At 46.8% G+C, this 25,474-nt stretch overlaps 13 protein-coding genes across 13 annotated transcripts; 7 read left to right on the top strand and 6 right to left on the bottom strand.

The window, feature by feature from the left end:
* Nucleotides 1–104: 104 nt before the first annotated feature.
* On the top strand, nucleotides 105–1,360 carry MCYG_00646 (40S ribosomal protein S0; the record flags this gene model as incomplete). Its single annotated transcript, XM_002850496.1, has 2 exons — nucleotides 105–301; nucleotides 370–1,360. 2 exons carry the CDS (start codon nucleotides 132–134, stop codon nucleotides 1,070–1,072), a joined length of 873 nt encoding a protein of 290 aa, XP_002850542.1.
* A 142-nt stretch (nucleotides 1,361–1,502) lies between these two features.
* MCYG_00645 (conserved hypothetical protein) lies at nucleotides 1,503–2,588 on the bottom strand (the record flags this gene model as incomplete). The annotated part of the gene is made up of 2 exons (XM_002850495.1): nucleotides 1,503–2,125; nucleotides 2,162–2,588. The coding sequence occupies 2 exons, from the start codon at nucleotides 2,586–2,588 to the stop codon at nucleotides 1,503–1,505; spliced, it is 1,050 nt and encodes a 349-aa protein (XP_002850541.1).
* A 1,761-nt stretch (nucleotides 2,589–4,349) lies between these two features.
* On the top strand, nucleotides 4,350–6,194 carry MCYG_00644 (pseudouridylate synthase 3; the record flags this gene model as incomplete). The annotated part of the gene is made up of 1 exon (XM_002850494.1): nucleotides 4,350–6,194. The coding sequence occupies one exon, from the start codon at nucleotides 4,350–4,352 to the stop codon at nucleotides 6,192–6,194; it is 1,845 nt and encodes a 614-aa protein (XP_002850540.1).
* Nucleotides 6,195–6,284: 90 nt separating this feature from the next.
* On the bottom strand, nucleotides 6,285–7,041 carry MCYG_00643 (conserved hypothetical protein; the record flags this gene model as incomplete). The annotated part of the gene is made up of 3 exons (XM_002850493.1): nucleotides 6,285–6,362; nucleotides 6,449–6,651; nucleotides 6,711–7,041. 3 exons carry the CDS (start codon nucleotides 7,039–7,041, stop codon nucleotides 6,285–6,287), a joined length of 612 nt encoding a protein of 203 aa, XP_002850539.1.
* A 976-nt stretch (nucleotides 7,042–8,017) lies between these two features.
* On the top strand, nucleotides 8,018–8,764 carry MCYG_00642 (conserved hypothetical protein; the record flags this gene model as incomplete). Its single annotated transcript, XM_002850492.1, has 3 exons — nucleotides 8,018–8,483; nucleotides 8,543–8,681; nucleotides 8,743–8,764. The coding sequence occupies 3 exons, from the start codon at nucleotides 8,018–8,020 to the stop codon at nucleotides 8,762–8,764; spliced, it is 627 nt and encodes a 208-aa protein (XP_002850538.1).
* A 214-nt stretch (nucleotides 8,765–8,978) lies between these two features.
* MCYG_00641 (uncharacterized protein) lies at nucleotides 8,979–9,383 on the bottom strand (the record flags this gene model as incomplete). Its single annotated transcript, XM_002850491.1, has 1 exon — nucleotides 8,979–9,383. One exon carries the CDS (start codon nucleotides 9,381–9,383, stop codon nucleotides 8,979–8,981), a length of 405 nt encoding a protein of 134 aa, XP_002850537.1.
* A 263-nt stretch (nucleotides 9,384–9,646) lies between these two features.
* On the top strand, nucleotides 9,647–11,153 carry MCYG_00640 (ribose-phosphate pyrophosphokinase 4; the record flags this gene model as incomplete). The annotated part of the gene is made up of 3 exons (XM_002850490.1): nucleotides 9,647–10,606; nucleotides 10,685–11,008; nucleotides 11,097–11,153. The coding sequence occupies 3 exons, from the start codon at nucleotides 9,647–9,649 to the stop codon at nucleotides 11,151–11,153; spliced, it is 1,341 nt and encodes a 446-aa protein (XP_002850536.1).
* A 1,150-nt stretch (nucleotides 11,154–12,303) lies between these two features.
* On the bottom strand, nucleotides 12,304–13,620 carry MCYG_00639 (vacuolar ATP synthase subunit d; the record flags this gene model as incomplete). The annotated part of the gene is made up of 4 exons (XM_002850489.1): nucleotides 12,304–12,387; nucleotides 12,458–13,332; nucleotides 13,439–13,527; nucleotides 13,589–13,620. The coding sequence occupies 4 exons, from the start codon at nucleotides 13,618–13,620 to the stop codon at nucleotides 12,304–12,306; spliced, it is 1,080 nt and encodes a 359-aa protein (XP_002850535.1).
* A 337-nt stretch (nucleotides 13,621–13,957) lies between these two features.
* Nucleotides 13,958–16,082, top strand: MCYG_00638 (nucleolar protein nop5; the record flags this gene model as incomplete). Its single annotated transcript, XM_002850488.1, has 4 exons — nucleotides 13,958–14,082; nucleotides 14,280–14,440; nucleotides 14,555–14,823; nucleotides 14,856–16,082. The coding sequence occupies 4 exons, from the start codon at nucleotides 13,958–13,960 to the stop codon at nucleotides 16,080–16,082; spliced, it is 1,782 nt and encodes a 593-aa protein (XP_002850534.1).
* A 390-nt stretch (nucleotides 16,083–16,472) lies between these two features.
* Nucleotides 16,473–17,258, bottom strand: MCYG_00637 (glutathione S-transferase; the record flags this gene model as incomplete). Its single annotated transcript, XM_002850487.1, has 3 exons — nucleotides 16,473–16,749; nucleotides 16,817–16,935; nucleotides 17,034–17,258. The coding sequence occupies 3 exons, from the start codon at nucleotides 17,256–17,258 to the stop codon at nucleotides 16,473–16,475; spliced, it is 621 nt and encodes a 206-aa protein (XP_002850533.1).
* Nucleotides 17,259–17,703: 445 nt separating this feature from the next.
* MCYG_00636 (conserved hypothetical protein) lies at nucleotides 17,704–18,524 on the top strand (the record flags this gene model as incomplete). The annotated part of the gene is made up of 3 exons (XM_002850486.1): nucleotides 17,704–17,838; nucleotides 17,866–18,021; nucleotides 18,078–18,524. 3 exons carry the CDS (start codon nucleotides 17,704–17,706, stop codon nucleotides 18,522–18,524), a joined length of 738 nt encoding a protein of 245 aa, XP_002850532.1.
* Nucleotides 18,525–19,315: 791 nt separating this feature from the next.
* MCYG_00635 (conserved hypothetical protein) lies at nucleotides 19,316–20,341 on the bottom strand (the record flags this gene model as incomplete). The annotated part of the gene is made up of 1 exon (XM_002850485.1): nucleotides 19,316–20,341. One exon carries the CDS (start codon nucleotides 20,339–20,341, stop codon nucleotides 19,316–19,318), a length of 1,026 nt encoding a protein of 341 aa, XP_002850531.1.
* Nucleotides 20,342–21,306: 965 nt separating this feature from the next.
* On the top strand, nucleotides 21,307–25,165 carry MCYG_00634 (polymerase family protein; the record flags this gene model as incomplete). Its single annotated transcript, XM_002850484.1, has 3 exons — nucleotides 21,307–21,472; nucleotides 21,534–22,972; nucleotides 23,081–25,165. 3 exons carry the CDS (start codon nucleotides 21,307–21,309, stop codon nucleotides 25,163–25,165), a joined length of 3,690 nt encoding a protein of 1,229 aa, XP_002850530.1.
* Nucleotides 25,166–25,474: the final 309 nt, after the last annotated feature.

Here is a 25,474-nt window from a genome sequence, read left to right as displayed (position 1 = left end):
TCGACTTTCATGAGCTTCAATTTTCGATCTTTTCGTCGCTCTCTCTCTTCATTCCCGTCAAGACAACCGCCGCCGATTGATATTCTTCCTTCCACGCCGTCTTCCAACAGGATAGATATCAGTCGCCCATCATGGCTCCTTCCAACCTCCCACCTATTTTCAATGCCACCTCCCAGGACATGGAGATGATGCTCACTGCTCAGTGTCATCTCGGCTCCAAGAACATGCAAACCCATATGGAGCCTTACCTCTGGAAGACTCGCCCAGATGGAGTCAACGTTATCAATATCGGCAAGACCTGGTAAGTATTGAAAATCTCCGTGTGAAGGTGTGTAAAACGGACGCGCAAAGCTAATGTAGTTTGTATAGGGAGAAGATTGTTCTTGCTGCCCGTATCATTGCAGCCATCGACAACCCAGCTGATATCTGTGTCATCTCTGCCCGTCCATACGGCCAGCGTGCCGTCCTCAAGTTCGCTGCTCACACCGGTGCCGTTGCAATTGCCGGCCGTTTCACTCCCGGTAGCTTCACCAACTACATCACCCGCTCTTTCAAGGAACCCCGCCTCATCGTTGTTACCGATCCTCGCACCGACGCCCAGGCTATCAAGGAGGCCAGCTACGTAAATATCCCTGTCATTGCTCTCTGCGATGCTGACTCTCCAACTGAGTTCGTCGATGTTGCTATCCCAACCAACAACAAGGGTCGTCACGCCATTGGTCTCGTTTGGTGGATGCTTGCCCGTGAAGTCCTCCGCCTCCGTGGCACTCTCGCTTCCCGTGAGACTGAGTGGGATATTGTTGTTGATCTGTACTTCTACCGTGACCCCGAGGCTGAGGAGACCAAGGAGATCGAGGAGGCCAAAGCCGCTGAGGCCGAGGAGGCTGCCCCCGATACTCTCAACCCTGCTGACAACTGGGATGCTGCCGGCGCTGTTGCTCCTGCTACCTTTGGCGGTACCCCTGCTGCTGGCAACTGGGAGGCTTCCGGCGCTGACTGGGCTACTGCTGCTCCAGCCGGTGGTGAAAGCTGGGCTGCCGATGCCCCAGCTGCTACCGAGCCCAAGTGGTAAATGCGGCTGTTTACTCATGCAAAACATAAAAACACACCCGATTGCTGGCCCTAATTCTCCTCTATTTGTCCCTTTGCATCTATCATTCATGTTAAAGCGACAAAAGAAAGATTTAACGAGTTCATCGACGCCATTCTCCCCACGGTTCTTGCTTTAAAATGTTATGGCTTTCAATTGACGGCGCTTACGAGGGAAAGATACCCATCCGGCCCCTGGCCCTTTGGGGGAAAGCCCTGTGCTGTCAAAAAGGGGCGTACTTAATCGTTGTCCCGCTCATATTAGCTAGTTCCAAATAAAAATATATGCAATTACTTGAGCCTACTACTACCCAAGTTATACGCTATGTAAACATTCAATAAAATAAAAAGACTAGCATTGATGCGCACACAGCTCTAAACCCTGAAATATTACCCCATTCGTTATTTCTTGCTTAATCTTTAGCGATAGTTCTATCGTTCTTATACAATCTTGGGCCATAGAAATTTGCATGTTCCGCTGCACCAATCTCCTCCAACAACTGCACAGTCATAAGCTCACTAGTCTTAACTGGTTGTGTTCTATCGAACCCAACGGCTAAACCAAGCGGCCGACACCAGGGATCACACGTATCTGCTAGCCTCACCAAGTGACCCACAAGCATCACCCAGTGGTATATCTCTAATATATCCATGGTACTTCGGTGCTGTCCAAACCGCACAGTCTGGTTCCCTGAATCAAGAATCTCACCATTCGCAGAAGAGTGGGCAGTCATATCATGAATGCTATATGCAAATGTGTCTGGCCTATGCCCGTGGTATACGGCCGACCCAGCCCAGAGAAAGCATAATTGTTTCATGCTGGTGCAGCTCGAAATTCGTTGTTTCACAGTGAATGAGTTTAGGTGGGATAGCAAGACGCGTGGACTAAGGCAGAGGGACTCACAGAGGCGGGCTGGCGGGTGAATTGCTTCTAATTGATATTGGTACAACCAGATAAAGCACAAGAGATTCTCAAGGGCCGTAAGAGAGAAACCAAGGCTCTGTAAACTCTTCCCCTCTGTGGCCATGTATGTATCTGCAGCAATGTTTCCTACATGCACACTCAACGAACATGAGTCATTTGTGATAATATCAAAATCCTGCTTCAGCAGGGATAGAGCACTGTCGATTGAGTCAAATGAAGGTGACGCATAGGTCATAACGGGTGTCATAAGCTTGACGGGGCAGACACCCCATTGATCAACCTTCGTATTAAATTCCTCGAGGTGGAGAGAGGGAGCTTGCTTAACCGTCCAGCAAGATGCCTCGATGTAATGCGAAAGATAACTGTTCACTGCGAATCCATTATCTTGCATTGTCTTGACAATCCGTTCATATACAGCCCGTAGCAACTTCCAACGTGACGAGTGGTGAATACTTCCCACCTTAGTAACTTCAATAAAATCAACAATTTTAAAGGTGACAATAAATTCAATCTCCACTCCAAAAGTGTACAAAGTGCGAATATTTTCAGGGAAATTTTTAGAGTACCGAGCCATATTTGCGAGGGTATCCAAATGAGTTTCAAGGAATAATGATATTTTAATATAGAGGCCTAAGTAGAGATATCATATAGGATATATAAGGGGTTTGGACAAAGCTTCGGCTTTTGCAAGCGCTATAGAATATCCCAACGTAGGATTCTGGCCATTTCCGTCGGCCATACTATTCTTCAACTTACTAGATACAATTTTGTGGTCATTCTCCCGCTTGTGTATAGTACTTTGGAGAGAGAATATTGGGATCAGCCATAAAGTAGACAATAATTTGCAGGCCAATTTCCGTTGTACAGGATGACATTCATCATGTAACATGCACAGAAAATAGATTATTGTGCGTATCTTTGCTAGTAATAGCCTGATGCATTTCAGAATGCGCTGGGGTATCAGAGAACAAGAGAGTAGAAGTGAACTCAGTGAATTTATTTTACTAGTCAAGCATTGATCGAGAACGAGAAAGAAGCTGTCAAACGGATGAAACAAGCGATAAATGCGCTGTTTCAACTACTCTTTTTCCAGCAGGTGTACGTTGGCGCTTAAAACCACGTGATATAACCGCCGCAAATCTTAGCCGGGTCTTTTTCTGCAAGGAACGATCTTAATTCCCAAGTCAAACATCAGATGCTGACTGCTGGACCAAGGAACTAAAGAGTCTCAAAGAATTTGCGTACGACTTGTAATGGGTGTGAATCAAATATAATTCGATATCGTATTAGTCTACCTCTCAATAGTGCCCTTTAGGTGATGAAAGAATATTTGAATATAGTCGAGTACTTTCCTTGTTGGAGAGTCTTCTACGGAGTACATAGGTTCCGTTCCTCATTGCAGCGTCATTTCGTGTACTCTATACTACATATGCTTCACCAAAGACTGAACCTATTGTCATGTATGAAAGACACATCTAACTGTATATGCCTCTCCTAAACGACTGCTACTTTTGTTTTTATATGGGTCTGTGTTCCAAGAACGGACTTGTTGGTATGATAATTGGCAGAGAGAGAAGCAAGCTTAATGACAAGGTGAAATATTCGAAACGCTCTTAGCAATAGAAGAGATACAAGCTTTTGATAATTTGCGGCTAAAATTAATGTCAAAAATATAACAAGTCTCTCTGCCTCCAATCAGCGCGAGCCCGCCTTTTTGGCCGAATGGCATATTTGACAGTTATGAGCCCGGTCGTTGCATCCTCTACGCCAAGCCAAACACCCGAGGCTCTACGTTCGAACCTAGCTCTGTACGTCCATCGATTTTCTACGGCCTATAACGGCCATCTAATTACCAATATAAGTAGCCAGTCAGCGGCCCAGTAGGCAGCCTAGTACGGCCCTTATCATTCATTTATTACCCAGAGCGGCCCAGATCAGCGGCCAGCGAGCGGTTCCCACTACACGGCCAGACATCGGCCACTACCAATCATCTTTCCGCGTATATCTAGTTCAGCTTGCCTCGTACCTCATCAAGCTGGGGGGGTGTGTCAAAAATATAACAAGTCTCTCTGCCTCCAATCAGCGCGAGCCCGCCTTTTTGGCCGAATGGCATATTTGACAATTAAACATGGGTGTATCCACGTGACCGTCAGAGGCTCACTTCGTCTTTTTTTGTATGCTGGGCTCCAAAGACATTTTGATATCAAAAAAACAGACGAGGAGAAGCATGAGAGCAACGTGTTGGAGGCGTTGCGTTAATACTAACAGGGTTACAAGCACAACCACACATATAAAACGGTTTACATCAACGTCACGATTGCTCATTGTGCAAAAGATGACAGAACAGTCTTCCCAGTCTCCATATTCCAACTGGAGCAATACCAGCCTCATAAGTCGAATCCACGAACTAGAGCAACAATTGCACCAATACTCCCAAAATGCTCCATCAACAAATGCCTCTGAAAGTGAAAAGAATAGAAAGACGACGGAACAGACGGAGAGAACAACAGTTCAAAGTCGACCCCGCGAACGATCCACGAGTTCGAACCCTCCCCGAAAGTCAGAGAAGAAACGCCGTAAAATAGATCCTTCTAAATATTCTACTCGTCATATTGCCCTTAAGTTTGCTTACCTGGGCAAACGGTATAATGGCTTAGAACATGCGAATGGCAATTTCACGGAGGTGCCTACAATTGAGGAGGAGCTGTGGAAAGCTTTGCGGAAAACCCGCCTTATATTCCCGACCCATAAAGACTGTATCGATGATTTTGCTGTCCCTTCACGCCCACAGTCGATACATTGGGATGGATGCCAGTACTCTAAATGCGGTCGGACGGACAAAGGTGTCAGCGCCTTTGGACAGGTGATAGGGATACGGGTTCGAAGCTTAAAGCCAGCAGCACCGAGTCTCGCAGCTGAAGGAAAAGGGAAACGAACTACAGGCTCTGCTGCTGCTGCAGTATCAGAACCTGGGGATGAAAATATACTAGGCAGTTTTGATGTCTCTGATAAGGAAGAAGCTAAGGCACCAGTTTGGGACGATATTGCAGATGAATTGCCTTATATACAAATATTGAACGGGGCACTTCCGGATGATATAAGGGTTTTAGCTTGGTGCCCTCATCCACCCCCAGACTTTGATGCGCGGTTTTCCTGCCGACAGAGACGGTACCGTTACTTCTTCACACAGCCAGCGTTCTGCCCTGCGCCGGGGGCTCGAGGAATTGTCAGAGCCCCTGAATTGAAGCAAGACCTGTCTTTACCGAAACTCAGAGAAGGTTGGCTGGATATTGAAGCTATGCGTGAGGCAGCACAACATTTTGTTGGAAGCCACGACTTTCGGAATTTCTGTAAAGTTGACACGAGCAAGCAAATAACGAATTTTGTGCGCCGCATTCTACGTGCAGATATAGAGCTTGTGGATCCTCAAAAAACCCCCCTTGGCTTCGTGCAAATGCCTGGGTTTGAGCAATTCGACAACAGCCCAAGAAATACTGGAGTTTCCGAAAGCGTCAGTGATACCAGTCCTGCAGCGGCCAAGGTATACTCATTCACGGTTCACGGCACGGCATTTTTATGGCATCAAATTCGTCATATGGTCGGAATACTGTTTCTTGTTGGTCAAGGCCTCGAGCCCCCGTCCATTGTTCCCCAGCTTTTAGATGTAACAAAAAACCCACGCCGTCCTGTATATGAGATGGCATCGGACAGTCCTTTAGTTCTCTGGGATTGTATATTTGGGGAAGAGGAGGATGAGTTAGATTGGGTCTACCCAGGCGACCCGCGGGCTGGGAAATCACATTCACAAAGGACTGATGGTAACTTTGGTCAAGGTGGTATTGTTGAAGATCTATGGTCTCTTTGGAGAAACCGGAAGATCGATGAGCTGCTAGCTGGCACACTGTTGGAATCCATGGCGAACCGAGGTCAGCTGACGGCCTTATCCAAAGGAGACGACCATCCATCCAATCTAGGACAAGCAGCCCGAAGCCCTAGGGTGTTTAGCGGAGGGGATAACGGGAAGCCAGTTGGAAAGTACGTGCCACTTCTGGAAAGGACAAGGCTTGACCCTGTCGAGGACATGAATGCCCGGTACCTATCGAAAAAGGGGCACAAGTATTGGAACAGAGTGTTGGAGTACCAAGAAGAACAGCGGAAAGCAGCGCTCGACGCTGAATGAGAATCTCCCTTGGCTGATAGATAGACATTTCTAGCTGTTAGGGTATCACTCATAGCTTAGGTTGGGATCCACGCTGCCGTTGACCTTCCATCACGAAGCAGATTCATAGAGGCATTTTCGAGCACCTTTCCAGACTTCCTCAACAATCATGCGCCTTGGTAACAGGTTCTATAACCCGGTATCAGCTAAATCCCCAATAATCACTCCGACTTGGAGCAAATCAGTAAACAAGGAGGGTAGATGGGATAACATACGGGGAAGACAACGAGAACATCAGACTCTCCATCCACAATGATAGCCAGGTAATATCTCACTTCAAACCCTCTAAATGCTTCGTGAATGACGATATCCTGGATTTGAGTTGTGGGTATAAATCTAGTTGTCGCACTGGGGAAGTAGGTAGCAGAAGAGGTAGATGTCTGCACCCCCAATCCACGAATAACAAGAAGCGACTCCTCTTTTTTGGTGTCAGTATCTAGGTTAACCTGGTTAAACGGGGAAGATGGGTGAACAAACCGGTGTAGCCCTTTCTAACGACAAGGTACAACAATACCGCACTGCATGCGGCGATGACCTGCCATATATAGGTATCTGCAATGTTGCATGCAATTACGCCTATATTACTCGACCATATCGTTTCCCAAGGAACTGCTGTCCAGCTGTCTGGTATGTGATGGCGGCTGGTAGCAACATCGATCAGCACAACGAACGCAAATATTAGTGCTCTGACGATGATTCCAACGTAAAAGACAAGTTTTGAGGCAATTGTCGACCTCGGGGAGGCATCGGAGACGGTGAACTGGACTGTGGTCGATGAAGGACTATATGTACTCAGGTGATGAGGCATTGCCCTTGATAGCTCCCGTTTATATGTATAGGAGGTGCTTTATAGCTACTTTAATCGCACACTATGCATAGAGCGTCCTCAAACTTGCAACTTTTTATTTTTAAAAGTAATATCAATGATGTCGAATTACAAAGTGTTCAAGCTGGTTGCAAACGTCGGTTTCGATACTGCGAAATTGATATCATGTGACATATTATGCATGGATTATGTAATATCCTCATCCCCATAGCTCTTACATATAAGTCGCCTTTCCATGGGAGAGCAGCTTGAAAGGCAGGATAGAAGGGTGTACTCAGGGTAAATCCAAGAAGAGGTCGTTACAAAGCGTACCTTATGCCTAACTGGAGGATACCTAGCTTGTCGCATCGTTAGCACATGTACTATGTAGAGTAGCAGTACATGGGACTCCATGTCATATAGTTAATCTACCTGCAGAAGCATGGCCGCCCAAGCCGCGACGCTCCGTCAGGCGAAGGAGGAAAAAAAAAGAAAGAGATGGATGACAAGGGGAAAAGAGTCCTGCTAATCGAACAGCGACTCCGCGGCACGTGTAGGCAGATCTGCAGGCGCTTCTTATATTGCATTCTTCGACTTTTACGAACTTGAACTTCCTCGAGGTTCCTCGCAGGTCAGGCGAGCAATTCTTTATGGACACGTATAGATGCAACTAACGAAAGGAAGAACTTGCTTGAAAAAGCCGCCGTTTGCGCCTGTCGAGGGCGCCAAGAAGCGTTTGTGCCTCGAAAAAAAAAAAAAGGAACTCAGGCTGCAACTAAAAGAAACACGCTTTTTTTTAGGTAGAAACGCAAGACCCACCAGAGGTACAGGCGAGCCCAAGTCAAGCTGCTGGCAACAATCTCCAAGGCGGAGCCGGGAAGGGACAGGACGTGCAGGCAACGCACTTTAAAAAGAGGCTGACCTCCCACCCTCGCTTTTTCTATTTTGTTTTTCCTCCTGTTGTTCCCGTTTGCTTCAAATGCCGCGGAGCCCTTCACCGCGTCGAGACGAGCGAAGAAGCCGGTCGCCTGCGAGACGTCACGACGACAGAGACAGAGACAGAGACAGAGACGCAGGGAGGAAGAAACAAGCGTCTGGGTTCCGGTGGAAGGAGAAACGACGAGATGACGATCGGGATAGGGGCAGAGATTCGGGGAGGTCTAAAGGGTTAGAGCGTGGGTATCGTGATAGTGACAGGCGGAGGTCACCGTTCAGAGACCGAGATAGGGAGAGGGATAGAGATCGTGACCATGATCGTGGCCGTGGCCGTGACCGTGAGTGCGAACGGAGGCCAGAAAAGGACGATGTAAGCGGTGAGAAGGAGAAGAGGGAGAAGAAGAAGAAACCTGCTGCTGCTCCGTCCAACGAGCCTATGATTATCGTCAACGTCAACGACAGACTAGGCACCAAAGCTGCTATCCCATGTCTTGCTTCAGACCCTATCCGTAAGTCTCTGCCTGTACCTCGTTTTATGCCCTAGCGAGTCTAACATTCTCCTGCCTAGGCCTCTTTAAAGCTCAGGTAGCTGCCCGGATAGGTCGAGAGCCTCACGAAATACTTCTCAAACGGCAAGGGGAGCGGCCGTTTAAAGACCAGCTTACCCTGGAGGATTATGGTGTCAGTAATGGCGTACAACTGGACTTGTAAGTCGACTGTTCTTCCCTCTCCCGTTATACTCAATGGAACGCACTAACTCTAGCGCAGGGAGGTGGACACTGGAGATTGATATAGTTGCACACATTTTTCCCTTGCACACGCTCGAGATGAAAAGCTTACGGTCATGAGCTTTTGTGGTGTTATGTTATAATGAACCGTCCTGGGTCTTGCACACCGGTGCTGTGAGCGCTCTTGAAACGAAAACTCAAAGACAATTAATACATCTTGTTTTAATCTCTATTTTCTGGTTCCTCCTTGGTCTACACCGTCTTCGTGTACTATATCTACTGCATCATGGATAGACTCCAGCAGAGATAGCTTGGTAACACCGTTTCTCCTCCTCCTCCTCTTCTTCTTCTTCTCATCATCTCTCTCTTCCTCTCTGCTTCATCTCTGCTTCTCTGCTTCTTCCCATGTGCTGTCTTGCCCAAAACGACCACAGAAACGTCATGCTTACTAACAACCGCACCTTTCCACTTTAGACATGAAATGGGCTTGCTCCAGCCAATCATCTTGCTCCATTGCATGTGACCTTCGGCGGAAAAAAATACCTGCAAAAACGGGAAATTTCGAAACATCCACAAATTCCGTGACTGACTTTTTGCCTCATTTTTGTTCCGGACCAAAAAAAAACTCTCGCTTGCAACCATGCTTGCCTCTCGTCTCTTGACTCTGCTCTCGTCTTCCATGCTGCCCTAACAATGATGCTGATAGCGAGATCGTGATTGCTGTCCTCGTGGAAACAGTGACACCTTCTTTTCCTTCTTACTCTCTTCTTTTCTTGATGAAGTTGATTGGCCTTTCGAAAATAATTACTCCAACCGCGGCCGTTTGACAAACCATCATCGATCGGCGGATATTATATACTTCTTGGAATTTTATGTCATAGCCATCTAGGACCTCTTCAGCACATTACATCCCTTGGGAAATCTCTTACTACAGCTATTTCAATATGGTCCGAAACCTCGTTGTCTTGGGCGGCAGCTCGCATCCACAGCTGAACGCAACCATCTGCAGACAGCTGGGTATTCCTCCAGTCAACGTTTTGTTGACAAAATTTTCTGTTGGTGAGACACGCGTGGAGATCAACGAGTCGATTCGAGGAAAAGATGTCTACATCATCCAATCTGGTGGAGGGAAGGTGAACGACCACTTGATGGAGCTTTTTATCACCATATCGGCGTGTAAGACTGCCTCTGCTAAGCGAGTCACTGCCGTCCTCCCTCTCTTCCCTTACTCTCGCCAAAGCGATATCCCATACAACAAAGCTGGGGCACCTCTTATAAAATCATCTACTGTCGCCAAACCCGAAGCCAGCAACGCCTACACCTTCGAAAGCACCCCGCCTACCCCGCCGGCTGGAAATATAGAAAGCGTTGGGCTTCAGAACGGAATAGAGGGCCTTCACAAGGGACTGGCTCAGGTCCAGCTGAACGATCTTGAGAATGCCGGCTCTCTCAACAAGGCAGCGCGGTTATCCCACTATGTTAACGGTATAAAACGTAGTGATACCTTGGACTCTCTAAAGTCTGAAAACGGCCACCACCGTATTCCCACCAGTCACAGTGATGAAACGGCCAGCAATGCCTCCAATACCTCGAAGATGAGTTCATTTCAGCCCCGCCCTGGCTACCGACAGTGGGTTGCTCAGGCCGGAACCTTGGTGGCTGACCTGCTCACCTGTGCCGGCGCAGACCATATCATCACTATGGATTTGCACGACCCACAGTACCAAGGGTTCTTCGACATCCCTGTCGACAACCTCTACGGACGTCCTCTCCTCAAGAGATACATTCAACAAAACATTCCAGATTTCCGCGAAGCAGTGATCGTCAGCCCCGATGCCGGAGGCGCTAAGCGAGCAACTGCCATCGCAGACTCTCTGGGCATGGAGTTTGCTCTTATTCACAAGGTAAATCTACGGCCGTTTTCCAACCGTACAAACTTTCTTTCCTATAATTCGTCCTGACCTGTTTTCACTATTTTTCAGGAGCGACGTCCAACCAAAATCACCGATCGCCAGAACGCCACCATGATGTTGGTCGGAGACATCAAAGACCGGACAGCCATCCTTATCGATGACCTTGCCGACACCTCCAATACTATAACCCGTGCAGCAAAGCTATTGAAGAAAGAAGGCGCTTCAAAAGTCTATGCCTTGGTCACGCATGGTATTTTCAGCGGCGATGCCATTGACAGAATAAATGCGAGCGCCCTGGACAAGGTCGTCGTCACAAATACAGTTGCTCAGGAAAATAACCTAAAACGATGTCCTAAATTGGAGATCTTGGAAGTTGGCCAGGTCTTTGCTGAGGTACTTAAAAACATCCCACCTTGAACCGGCAAACTGTTTGTTTCAGAAGCATGTTTACATATTTACTAACCCGGTTATATCTCCATAGGCAATCCGTCGTGTCCACCATGGTGAAAGTATCAGTGTGCTGTTCCAATATGACTAAGAATAAAGATACTCAACACACAACCTCCTGCTATCAGAGCTCATATCAACTTCCATATATCTATCCTACAGTCCGCCATTACCTTCACTCTGTGTCTCTGTGTCTCTCTGTCTCGTTTCTGAACCAATTTTGTTTTTCTTGGACTGGTGCTCTGAGGCATGCTGCCCAGCCATACCTCAGAAAACCAGTCCTATAAGACAGTCATTTCAGAAGACTCTGCCTATGTCGTGGTCATAACCCTTCCTTTTTTTTCATTAATGTCCCGATTACCTATTTTTTACTCTTATATTCGTCGAATACTAGCAAGGTAAGTGGTGAAGTATTTGTCTTTATTTGGTCACACAGATGAAGCTCTTTTTCTTCCTCTTTTACTTCTCTCAAATCCCATACCATCCATGACAACCAAAAAAAAAAAAAAGATAAAAACAGGCCAATTTGAAGATCCAGAAAAAAAAAAAGCTCATAAAGACGAAGGGGTAGGTTTTTATTCTTATTTCCCTTTCCATATTTTTTTTGGCTCGCTTTTCTCTCTTACTCTTTTCTTCATTGCGACGGATGCTTCGTTTAATTGCTTGACTGGTTGATTGGCAACCGATTTTTCCTCTGCCAGCGAGCCTGTCTGCGTTGGTGCGTTGGGCTTGCTGGAACTTTTAGTATCTATCATTCATTGCTGGGTACATATCTTTTACATAGTTACTATGCTGTAGTTTCTTTGTGCGAAGGTCTCTTGATCCTTGTATAGGTTACTACGGAATTTTTGGTGTAAGCCCCCCTCCTGTAAGGGGATCGTTGCACGAGGGATCTGGGAGGCTTCACGTTAGAATATTTTACCGTGCAAACGGGGTTTATGTGTCACGAATAGACGGGGAGAGCTACGGTTGGTGATTTCTTTCTTCCTCTCGTCATATAATAATAGGATAGGACCATAGGATATATAACGTTGCCGGAATAATAGGTAGTGATTTATCTAAACGCTGAGCAGCCGGTAGCAATTCGTCATATTATAAACAAGATAGGAAAGATTTATTATGGAAACACGGAAGAGATACGTTTCGAATCAATATGGCATCCATGGTAGGCAGACAGCATATCAAAAACTCCAGCGGTATCGGAATAGGAATGATGAAAATAAACGAAAAGAAAAAACTCCCTAAAGCACACTTATATAGTTCCCTATCCTGTCTTTCTGGTTCTGGGCAATACACTCCGCGATCCAAGTGATGTTGCGAATTTCCTGTGTTTGTATAGGGAGTCAGATTAAGACGGCAAAAGGCTGAGAAATATGGTTAGGGGGAATGACTAACCTGCTCCCGTAGCTTCACCCAAGCGTATATTATAGCAGGAGTGAATTGGCGAGTAAATGCCAGCTTCAACAGCTCCATCTCTCTCTGGTAGAAGAGGTCTTCCAAGCTCCTACCGTCACTACCAGGGCCACCGGAGCCGGACTGGTTTAGGCCAACGGTGTCGAAGAACGCCTTGTAGTCGGCCACGACCGTCACGGCGAGAGAGACGCCCTCGAGATCATCTGCGCGAGAAAGCATCAGAGAGCCTTCCGGGTATAGTTTTCCGAATTCTGGATATAGCTTCTTTCTCTCGGCTTTGGAGAGTTCGGTGCCGAACGAGTTCAGGGTGATGTTGATCGCTCGACGATCAGCCTCGAACTCTAGGGCTTCAGACATGACTTCTGAGGTAGGAGAGTCTTTGAGCTCCGGATCGGTGTTGATGAACCGGTAGAAATCCTCCAGGTAGTTTTTGTACAGCGTGTTGCGGATGATCTCGATATTCAGCTCGTCTAGATCCTGATGGCTCAGGCTGCCCTTGAAGTACGGCGCTAGAGGGGTTTCGATGAGGACAGAGTTGTACAGCTCTTCGATATTGGTCGCTACGCAGAGGACTGGCATGGTTTCAAAGAAGCCGAGCGGGTGACACCTGTCCAGGAGTTCTCGGGTGTCTCGCTCATGGAGGGTACCGGTAATGAGGAGGGCGATGTTATCAATCATGTAACCATAGGTAAGGTATTCCATGAACTTGGCCGTCGAGCCACTGGCCTGTGCTTGGAGATAACGGAACTCAGCAACAAGCTTATCGGTGGCCTTGCCGGCCAGCGCAGATGTAGAAGGGTTCGGAGGGAGAGCAGCCAGGAAGTCGCCATAGGATGGGCCGAGCTGGAGCTTGACGTCTGTATACAAGGTCAGCCTTTGTACACTGCGGTTTATTCGGTTTTCACGACTCTCGCCGTCAACCAGCCATGCACAGAGCATCCTATGGATATAACATGTACACACCGTCCACGGTATCGCATTGTGTCAGGTTGCTGTAGTTCTGCGAGTTCAGCAGGTTGTTGCGGTATCCGCGAACGACTCCTTCGACATAGCTGGGCGACGGGGGTTAGCCTTTCTGTCTGATCATGTCCAGCGAGCACCAGGACGACCTACCCGTTGTCCACGTTGAAGAAGAGGCCCTCCATGGTCAGTATGGATCTATCTATTCTATCTTCTGGGTCTCTTTACTGTCTTCTTCCTCTTTACATCACCGACTTCGTGCAAACCAAAAACATGCAGCTTGGAGAGTCACGTGTTGTATTACATAATAGTGTGCTTTTTTTTGCGACTTCGAAGAAAAAAGAAGAAGAAAATTATTTGGAGCCGAAAAAAAAAAAGAAAGCAAAGGAAAAAGTTGTGCGTCTTTCTCGTGCTCAACGCCGTGGAAAGCTCTCGTCCACGGATTTTTGTTCGCGCTCTAGCTCTGGTGAAGCTACGCGAAGATCGTATATATTTTTAATTCTATCCCGAGAAGCCGCCGCCATGACCCTCTTTATCCTCACCGAGACCAGTGCGGGCTATGCCTTGCTCAAGGCAAAAGACAAGAAGCTCCTCAAGCGAGACGATCTCGCAGCAGAGACGGAGACTGCAGAGGGAATCTCGAATCTGTACGTTTGCAATGGCATTGTTCGCCCTTGATATAGAAAGAAAGACGCTGGGTTGTTGAAGAAGGGTGGTGATGTCTCAATATGAAGAAATTTTCCATCATTTTGGACAGCCCCTTTCGATAGCTTTTTTTCTTTTGGATAGCTTCATGTTGTATCATGTTGGATAATTCGATGGACTGACGGCGATGTCTCTGCAGTATGAAATTGAAGAACTTCCAGAAATTCGACAGCGCCACTACTGCCTTGGAGGAGGTCGCATCTGTTATCGACGGCAAAGTTACGCCACGCCTTGCAAGCCTGCTAGAGACTATTAAAGACGAGAAGAAGGTGTCGTTGGCCGTTGCTGACACCAAGCTGGGTATGTCCTCGAGTTGAAGCCCGTGATGCGCACGGCTTATGTCCAATTGCGATATTCCCTGCGCAAAATGCTCTAATAACTGTAACTCTTGCTGACACGTCGGTTCCCTTATAGGCAATGCAATTGGCAAGCTGCCGGGACTCTCCATCCAGCCTGTTGCTGATGGCAACACTGCTGAGCTTTACCGTGCTATCAGAGCCCACCTTCCAACCCTTATTCCTGGATTGGTGCCCACTGATATATCTACCATGTCCCTGGGTCTATCCCACTCCCTTGCTCGACACAAGCTCAAGTTCTCCGCAGATAAGATTGACACCATGATTGTTCAGGCAATCTCTTTGCTTGACGACCTTGATAAGGAGCTCAATACCTATGCTATGCGTGTGAAAGAATGGTTTACCAGCATTTCCCTGAGCTGGCTAAGATCCTGAACGATAACATGGCCTACGCCAAGGTCGTGCTTAAGATGGGTATCCGTAGCGACTCTGAAACCACAGATCTCTCTGAAATTCTTCCCGAGGAGATGGAATCCGCTGTCAAGATGGCTGCCAACAAGTCCATGGGAACTGAAATCAGCAACGAAGACCTCGAGAACATCCAGTCTTTGGCCGAACAGGTCGTCGCATTCTCAGAATATCGTCAGCAACTTGCCAACTACCTCTCCGCTCGTATGGCTGCTATTGCTCCCAACCTTACCGCCCTGGTTGGTGATCTGGTCGGTGCTCGATTGATTGCACATGCGGGCAGCTTGATGAACCTCTCCAAGAGCCCCGCCAGTACCATTCAGATTCTTGGTGCCGAGAAGGCCTTGTTCCGTGCTCTTAAGACGAAGCATGACACCCCCAAGTACGGTTTGATTTACCACGCCTCGCTCATCGGTCAAGCTACCGGTAAGAACAAGGGTAAAATGGCTAGAGTGTTGGCTGCTAAAGCTGCAATCGGCCTCCGCGTCGATGCCTTGAGTGACTGGACCGCCGATGCCGATGGCAATGAACCCACCGAAGAAGAAAAGTCTGCTCTCGGAATGGAGTCGAGATACTACCTTGAGAAGAAGCTGGCGTTCCTCGAGGGAAAACCACTCAAGGCTAGGGGTATTGCCATTGCTCCTAATGGTGTTGAATCTGCCGTCCCTAAGAAATGGGAAATCAACGAAACCAAGAGATACAACACCGATGCAGATGCTCTGGCTGGTGGTGATGCCGCCGCCGATAAGAAGAAGTCCAAGAAGGACAAGAAGAGTAAACTGATCCAGGAGGTTGAGCCTGAAGATGAGGAGATGAAGGACGCCGACCAGGGAGAGGAGGAAGATGACGAATCAGACGAGTCCGAAGAAGAAAAGGCCAAGAAGGAGAAGAAATCAAAGAAGTCGAAGAAGTCGAAGAGCAACGGTGATGATAACGTTGAAGAGCTAGCCGAGAAAGCCGGTCTCAGCGTCAAGCGATACCTCCGAAAACTCGAGAGGGGCGAGATTTCCTTTGACAAGGACGGTAACCCATCTTCTATCAGCAAGAAGGACCTGAAGAAGGCTAAGAAAGAGGCTAAAAAGGCCGAGAAAGAGGCCGGAACAAAACGAAAGCGTTCAGATGCCGGCGAAGAGGCAGATGAGTCCAGGAGTGAGAAGAAGAAAAAAGAAGAAAAGTAAGGCCTAATTGACGCGCGCAGTGCCTTGATGCTGTCTAAATCCTTTTTTGTTGCTGTATCATATCCAGCTTCTGGTGTCTTGGTTTTCGTCTTCTTTGATAGGGTGGCATCACTTATGGCGAGATGTTATTTCTTTGAATTTTTGAATTTTTATTTGCTCTCTTATTATCTCCTTTGGGATTTTCTAATGGCGGCGCTTGGGGACCTTTTCGACCTGGATTCTTTTAAAATAGTACAAAAGGAAAAGCGTTCAGATACTTTCACTTTTAAAATATTGAAGCTTTTTGTCTTTGATCAAACTCCATTGAATTTTTGTGTTCATATCCACACAACACACATTTGGAGTCCTTCCCGAGTGTTCTTGCTCCAACACTGACAGCCGAAATCAACACTATCCAGCCAATGCAGTTGCTTTGACCCAAGTCTCTCTTCTCTGTAAGCTTTCGAACCACTTGACGACATTCGCATACTTTTTAAATGTGTCCTGATACCCAAATGCCCATAGAGCAGAGGCATTGGGCAAGTGAAACAAATCAGCCAATGTCAGCTCATTACCCGCGAGAAACTCCTGCCTGGCAAGAATCTTGTCATATATGGCTAATGCCGTATCAAGATCAGCTTCAGCTTGCGCGACTCTGGCTTCGTCTGGAGGCCCAAGTCCCTTGACTCTGTCCACCGTTTATCAGCAACCATTCTACGTGCACATATCAAGGGACAGTGACGGCTCATACACACTTTTTGATGACGAGTTCAGTCCCTAACGTTTCAGCAGCGGCTGCAAAATAACTTTGCTCCATAGAACAAGCCTGTTCAAAGAGGCCGTATGCCCTATGGTCGCTCTCGTCGGGGATTAACTTGGAGCCAGAAGTATATTTCCTAAATTAGGATATTTGTCAGGCTCCATGATTCTGGATAGTACCCTGCTGTGGACACGGAGATGCGACTGAAATACTTGCCTCGCAAGATATTTGCAGATAGCTCTACTCTCAAACATGACAAACCCATCATCCTCCAACACAGGTACTTTCCCAAAAGGCTGCAACTTTTTGTATTCTTCAGTTTTCTGTTCTCCTTTTGCAATATCTACGAGGATGTGCTCATATGGCAATTGTTTCTCCAGAATCACGACCAGGACGCGGGCCGTGGACATCGCGGATCCATAGAGTTTGAGAACCATTTTGAAATCAAATATTGGAGATGGTATAAATATTCCGAGGAGTAGAAAAACAGCTTCGTACACTGAGGTACAATGCTCTAACCAGCCTTCATGGGAAGAGTAAGCTGTATTTGTCTGCATACCCCTCAAACAGAAGGATCACCTAGCCAAAGACGACATGTTTTAGGGCAAGACTGGCATCCTGGTATAATTGGCTTGCGGCTGAAAGAGTAGCTTTCATAGAGTAGTTATCGAATCACCTCCGCAATATCTTCCAGCTGTTTATCTCCAAGCTGGGTGTGCACATACATGGCCACAGGGCTATTCGTAACCCCCGACTACTAGTGGACTGTTGCGGTCCTCAGGCCTCGTTTAATACATTCAACATAAACTAGAGAGACATCAAATAGAAAGGCCTAAAAAACCCACCAATGAGAAGCGTTTATATCCCGGAGACGGATTAACTATGATCCTAATGCGTATTAAAGGTTACATAATTGATTCTATATCAAAAAAATACTGTAGAGCTCTGACGAGAGCTCCGAAAAGAGTACATACAGTTAAATATGAAGGTAAATACCTATTGAAGTCACTGCTACGAGTCATGCGGACTAATTATATATAATAGGTCCTCGATCCCCAGTCTGCCATACTCTCGAATGTAGAAGTGTTGGCCTACTTGAAATCAAATCCTCCCCGCTTATCACCACAAGCTCCTTTTCCAAATACAAAGAACTTTGTGCCCAAACCAGACTTGAGAGATTACAACACGGTAGTAAAAGAGGTTAGAATTTCCCTAGGGCAATATTAGAGGCTTGTCATTGCTAAATATATCTCCAGTTCAACGATTATGTAGTTAGACTCTCCCCGCACCTCCTATCGTACCCTAGCTTTTCATCTATATCCCCCGAAAATACCGCCTCGTTAGATACCAGTGGTAACTCAACAACCGATCTTGATATTGCCTTGCGAACACTGATCTCGAACTTGAAGCCATTCAATTTGACGAAGGCGGAGGTATTGATGATCATCAATCTGGGAGTAGGCCTTGAGGCCAAGCCGGAGGGGGAAACAGCAGAGGATACCGTCATGGAAGACGCAGAAGGTGAAGATGGTGGTGCAGGGGTAGATTATGGTGCATTGGCTCTTCTAGATACGATTATAGAAGACAGAGAGGAACGGTTGGCTGATGAAGATGTTGCTGAGATTTTAAGAATTGTGAGGGAGACCCTGGGGAAGAAAGAACCGGCAAGGGAAGAACCACAAGAGGTCGTTGGGGAAAGCTAAGTGGGTACTCCCGCAGACATCTTGATACTTTACATTATTAGAGACATACGTCCGTACTTTTAAGGGAGGTGAGTTTACGATATGAGGTGTCCTTGATCCGGATGGAAAATGGGTAAGCCACATTCAACTCTGAGTAAATTATTGCGCTCACTAACCGCATAGATAGCATTATTGTTTTTGTCCTCCTTGAAGTCAATTCGGGGCCATCATACCGGCAAGAGTCTTTGCCACAAATCCATTGCCTACTGGCAAGCTATAGATGGAAGGCGAATATCAACATTAGCCATTGCTATTAGCACGATCAAGTGGCAAATGTCCTAGTTGGATGATTACACATGGATTATGTGCTCAATATCACCACAGCCTGCTCCTGAGAGTTCATTAAATGGGTTGGGCTCTCCGACACAGATCGCTCTGGTAATGTTGCACAGGCTTCGGCAACCTAACTGTCAGGAATAGTAACTGTGGCCCGGCGTGCTCAGAATTTCTACCGTTCCACGATTTTATTCTTGGTGGTACAAATTATTTGACGGAAGATCATGGTGTCAATTGAAATAAACTTGATCCAAATTATAGACAATGCGAGGTACATATTTATATACGCAGCCGTTCTAACATAAACTCAAATTTCTCTCATTCTTTACTTTTCTAACGAAGCGTGTAAAAATATATATATATCTACCAAAGGGCGAGCAAATAGAAAGAATGCATGATCAAGGCACTTTCATGGCGTTATTCCATTCTAGGCTTTCTAACATTATGCCGAAGAAAGGTACATTAAAATTTTAAGTCTATTCAAGGTATATCTCGTCTCTCAAGCGTTGTAAATTACGCATTAGCCCACCACCGCTGCTCTCTGACTTTTCTCGAGAAGATAGCTCAGTCGTCCTACCCTTTGAAGAAGCCCCATTGGCTTTTCGATTCTCTTTCTCCTCTAGGACCTTCCGTCTGTCCTCGACAATCTTTGAAAGGCTGTCAACGAATTTGAGTCTTGGTTTCTCTTCTACCGTGCCTTTCCATACGCTTGCGAGGAGCCGTAATTCCTCAACTCGACGAGCTGCGGCTTCCAAACCGGCTTCTCCTCCACCGTTGCTGTCCAGCAGCCCGGTGACCTGTGATCTAAACTTTTTTGCTACTTCCCGACCCTTTTCTTCTAGGCTCCGTGACTCAGGTCCAGCCTCTGGAGCCGAGACTGATATGAACGAGGAAGTAATTGAGACTTCTGATGGAGGTAGAGGCCATTCCATAGCCTCGCCAAATACCTGTATCACCTCTTCCAGTCTACTTCTAACCTGCATCAACGTCCGTAGGCGAGATATATACTCTGGATCATCCTGTGCAGCCTCCGGCTGTGTGTTGTTATCCAGCTCTTTTTCCTCTTGTTCTTCGTTTGGCGTGTATGAGGTGGTAGAAGTTGGTTCGGGCAGGCCCTGCGGAAGGATATTGCGAATATCGTCCTGTAGAGTATCCGTAAGGGTGTCTGAGAGACTGATTGCCTCTCCACGCAAGACCTCTACCTCATATGCCAGCCGTCCACTGCTTCGTATTATCTCATCTGTAAGCTGGTTAAGCGTGTTCGATAATCGGGCATTTTGCGCAGTAAGCTGGGATAATAGCGATTGAGTCCGAGTAGAGACTTCTGCGATCGAACTGCCGCCTACTGAGCGTGATTGCGAAATGTTCAATGACGGGAGAGTGTCATTAAGGAAGTCCACTGGGTCGAACGAGGGGTCTGAGAATTGCGGTAGCAACGGGTCAGCCGCGGAAAACAAGACTTTTTGAGCGTCCTCGCCCTGTGTATTGGATCGTTGAGCCATGTCCCCAGTGTATTATACGAATATCCAGAAGCCTAGAGACGGGGAATCAACCGATCATGCTCGGTTTGCAGAACAAGTTGTTGATATAAAAAAAAAAAGGTCAGGCTCTGATTAGCTTTCGTCAGTTCAAGCTTAAAAAAGGGTGGGCCTTGACGTCAACTCAAAAAGAAGCGCCCTGCTAAAGGCGACGCAGGATTATAACGCACTGATAACGCCTTTTCAACGATCAAGGAGGCTACGGATCAATCAACATGTTGCTAGATCAACGTCTTGAGGTCTACAGCAACTATCGTTGTCTGTTGCAGCCTGAGGCTTCAAAACGAGCTTACGTGAGGCGGCTCTTGCGTCTTGAGAGCTTCTTAGGGCAAACCGCAAGTTAAAACACTTTGTTGATGACGCTCTTCAACCGGCTTTCCGCTGGCCTTCTCATGCCGTGGCCTCCGGCTCAGATTTTTCTGGCGTGATGGAAATCCAGGTTGGTTTGCTTCTCAAGATCAGTTTCTTTATACCTGCGAACTATTCGGAGTCTTCCAGGGGGTACCACAGCCCACCAGACCTTCATATCTACATCAGCTAGAGCATGACCTCTTTAGTATGCAAAAATTTCCTTTGATATTTGATTCCCTTTGTGCCGGAATCTAGCGAGATGAACTGAGAGTTAACTTTATATATTTCTCTAGGATGTTCATTCACCTCACAAATTCATCTTCTCTTGACATCTGGGCGTGCTCCTCTCACCCTTACTTAGCTGCTTGTATTCACAGTATCAACGTCTCAGCATCGGCACCTTTCTTCTTGAATCCTTTTACTACTTCTACTTTTTCATCTTTTCCCGCTCCTTCGCTTTCATCTTTTCTCCCAGGCTGAACTATCTTTTTTTTTCACATCTCTTGTTTTGATATTACTTGGAAAAAGGGTGCAGTAGTTGCGCAAAATACTGCATATACTCCCGCTTATCCTTGAGGATGCCTAGAAAGGCATTTATTCGCGATCTCTGCAAGGCTTCAACGCCTGGGGCTTTTTCGAGGCTGGTAGATATAAAGCCTGGCGGAGACGATGGCACGTTGTCTTGCTCTCTGGTCCTCAGTGAGGACCCTAAGCGGCTGGTGGACCTTGAATTCATGGTTACAGGTAAGGCATCTTACATGTATGGTTATCTTGCAAGTATCCACATGCTAATGAATATACCTAGATATCTCACTTTATCCCGACGAGCATGAGTTTTTCATGTACACTACATCCGAGGATGTCCCTCATTACGTTACGGACGTCCTAAGACAAACTCAACGGGGCATCTGCCGCCTGGAGATTCCGGAAATGTTATCACAACTAGACTACACTTTTCAGAGAAATATAGAACTGAAGGGTGGGGTGGGAGACAGCTCGGTTATTGATGATATTTTCCTATGCGGTGAGAATACGATGACTTCCGAGATCGAGAACGCTCCTCCAGACTTGAATGATGACGAATATCAATGGTCTTCAGCTTCACAGCCAATAGATACCCCAATAACTCTTTCAACAAAAACGGGAGAAGAAGCAGAACAGGAGATTGAGGACCTCCTATACAATATATCAGAAGACTTAAAAGAAGTAAAGTTGGCCGGCTTCCGTGTTGGATACGTTGGAAACAAGATATGTCCCATAGTGTCCGTTTCCTGCCGCATTTCGAAACTTGGCATATCAGAGGACGCGATGAAAGCGTGGCATATCCAAGAGGAACAATACCTAATTTGTCTGATTCGTTATATCGGAAGATACCAATCCTTGGAACACCTCCTCCTCGAGGATGAACAAACTGGAAAATCTTCCGTCGAATTTCGTATTGGCCTCTGTGATATGTACAAACCTTCCCTGGGAAGCGCTCTCGACATGTTTGACCAAGCTAACCCAAATGTAAAAGCTTCTATGGACCCCATCATGGATAGGGAGATGATACACTCCTTCATAAGTGGCCCCTTAAATGCCTTGCTAAATGAACGATTCATCAAGATCTTACGTTATAGACACAATTTTGGTCAGTCATGGTCTGGAGCAGAGCAGTTTTTCAACGATTATATGGGCAAGCCCATCGGCGCTTCAGATCCAATTTCCTTCACTTACCAAGAGCCTGACATACCAAAAGAGAAGGCAGCCACATTCCATCACTTTCTTAAATCAGACCATCTCATGGAAAAAAATGGCTTAGGAGCATCTTTCCCCCTTATAACGATGCAGTTTACACTTCGTCACTTTGTAAGATGTACGGAATTTTGCCTTGTTTGTCATTGCAAAACCAATGATACCTTCGAGGCCATTAAGCCTTACGTTTGCTCTAAGAGCTTGTGCCTGTTTCAGTACATGGCTCTGGGATTTGGACCTAGCCTTGAATGGGAGATCATTACACAGCCTTATGTGGTCGATTTGCTAGCCAGCTTCACTTATTCTAGCGCCTATCGAAGCCGCATTGCTGATCCGCCAACAGGTCTTGGAATTCTGGTTCCTGGAGGTATAATAGATACAAAGTATCACCATCTCTGCCATGCTACTGATGATGTTTCTTCTAATTGTCAACGAAAATTGCGTTACGAAGCAATGTTCGATCAATCAAAGTTGACAATGAAGTTTTCTGGGTGCTTTCCAGACCGTCGAGTATGTGTAGGTGACTGGCTTGTCATCATTGATGAAGGGTGCTACCTTCATTGCCGTGTTACTGACACCAGCGAATGGCCCTCAGTTAATCTTTCAAACCCTATTAAGGTGTTAAAACATGCAGCGGCAAAGCAGGTTTCGACGACATCAGATATTAGGAAAGTCTCTGTTGCCTGGTATGAACAAAATTTTGACGATCTTGACAGAAAGTTCCAGCATCAAATGATTGTGTCTCTACTTGACACCCTTCCAACGGTTGTTGAGATGAAGGAGTACCTAACGGAGAACCCTAGAGGCTCTCAACGTACACTTGCACAATGGAAAGATAAAATTTCAAAGTCCGCTCTCGATATATTACGCTGGATAGTTGCATCAAATCGTTCTTGCATTATTCAGGATGACCCAGACCCCATTGGGGATGATACCGTCTCCCCTCCAGCCAACAATGACCGTGTCAGGGGAGTTGCTGGCTATATGCAATTTCGCTTTGCCCAAGGGGCTCCGGATAAAGAAGAACGATTTTCTCAAGCTGTCATGGCTGCAAAAGAAAGACTTCAAAAACCGCACGCTACTCTCTTTGCATGGCATGGTAGCCACCTCTCTAACTGGCACGGTATTCTACGCGAGGGATTGCATTTTAAGGAAACCCTCCATGGGCGGGCATTTGGGCATGGTGTTTACATGAGCCCACACTTTGATACTTCTGCATCTTACCTTAATACTGCATCAACCTGGGACTCTCTTGTTGGCCCCCATTCAGGAACAGAAACCTGGCCAAGCAGTAAACTAGGAGTTATCAGTGCAATATCATTGAACGAAGTGGTGAATTCTCCTAGAGATTTTGTGAGCACCACGCCACATTTAGTTGTATCTCAGCTGGATTGGATTCAAACGAGATACCTATTCGTGAGTTGTTCTCTAAACAAGAATGTCGGTGCGACTCAAGAGACAAAATCGCCTCCATATTATCATCAAGACCCTCGATACGTGGCGCATGGCCCACATTTTAAACAAATCACCATTCCCTTGTCTGCGTTTAGCCAGCAGCGGCGCCTTGCCCTGGGAATAACAGCCAAACCTCCACTCACAGAGTCGGACACTACCGCCGCCAAAAAACAAGGCAAAGCAACCCCTGTTAAAGATGCTGCAAGCTCATCGGCTGAGGCAGGTGCTTCAACTTCTCCTTTGTCAAAACAACAGACAACACATCCTAGTGCTGGAAATAGTTTATCTAAAAAATTGAATGGTGGGCCGAAAGTAGTAGATCCGGATCATGGGGGCCAGGACGGTCCCACAAAACTGCACGTCCCTGACCCGGCCCCTATTGAGGTACCATCTTGTTATCCACATTCTGTGGAAGCTGATGGCTACCTTAGCGAGGAAACAGACATTGAAGATCTCAATCTTGTCATACAAGCTGACAAGATCAAAGCCAGGCGAGCAAGTCGCCATCAACTCCCTGAAGCTCCTGAAGATAACGGCAAGGGGAGAGATAAGGGTAAGGGCAAGGCTCAAAATAAAACCGATTTTATCCCTGGAACTCTCGACCCGGCAACTCTCCCTATGATGGCAGCTCCAAAATATGCTACACCAACCGCCACAGCCTCTCTCCAACGTGACCTACGAGCGGCTCTTCGTATACAAGATAACGAACCACCCGCCGATCTAGGCTGGTACATTGACCCAAGCCTCGTCAATAATGTCTACCAATGGATTGTTGAGCTGCATTCTTTCGACCCTTCGCTGCCCTTGGCCAAGGATATGGTAGACGCTAGTATCAAGTCCGTGATTCTCGAACTCCGATTCCCCCAGCAATATCCAATTTCGCCGCCTTTTGTCCGAGTTATTCGCCCTCGGTTCCTAGGTTTTCAAAGTGGTGGAGGCGGCCATGTTACCGCAGGCGGTGCACTTTGTATGGAACTCTTGACAAACTCAGGCTGGTCTGCCGTGTCGAGCATTGAAAGTGTGTTGCTTCAAGTTCGCATAGCAATCTCTAGCACTGATCCTCGGCCGGCGAGGTTAGCGCCTGGTCAAAATTCACTGAAAGGAAAGGTACTGGAGTATGGTGTTGCAGAGGCCGTGGAGGCGTTTATCAGGGCCTGTAAGATGCACGACTGGCAGGTTCCTACTGACTTCGAGCGGGAGGTCAAGGGCGGATGGGTTCGCGCAGATGGTCCATCAAATAGAAATTAGTCTTTCTATTTACCCAATTACCTTGACCTAAATACAGACATTTACAAGTCAGACACTGTCTATGATAACTTTTCCAGAGACGATTCCTTAGCATGTACCTCGCTGAGTTACTACACTGGGTGATCAGGCTGGAGAGCTGATGTGAGGTGGAAGGCGAATGGGCGTTAAAACGAGAAAAGAGAGCGAAAAAAAACCCATAAGGATCGAATTGAACTTTGTATCAAGTCTGGATAGGGGGTCTTCTAGTTAGAAATCAGCTCTATGCGGCTCCAGAGCTCCTCAAGTCAAACTAGACGGGTATGTAGACGG

The sequence above is a fragment of the Microsporum canis genome, genomic scaffold (assembly GCF_000151145.1).
Source record: "Microsporum canis CBS 113480 supercont1.1 genomic scaffold, whole genome shotgun sequence".
NCBI classification, from domain to species: domain Eukaryota; kingdom Fungi; phylum Ascomycota; class Eurotiomycetes; order Onygenales; family Arthrodermataceae; genus Microsporum; species Microsporum canis.
The sequence above is the reverse complement of the archived record's forward strand: the minus strand, read 5'-3'. Positions and strand labels throughout refer to the sequence as shown.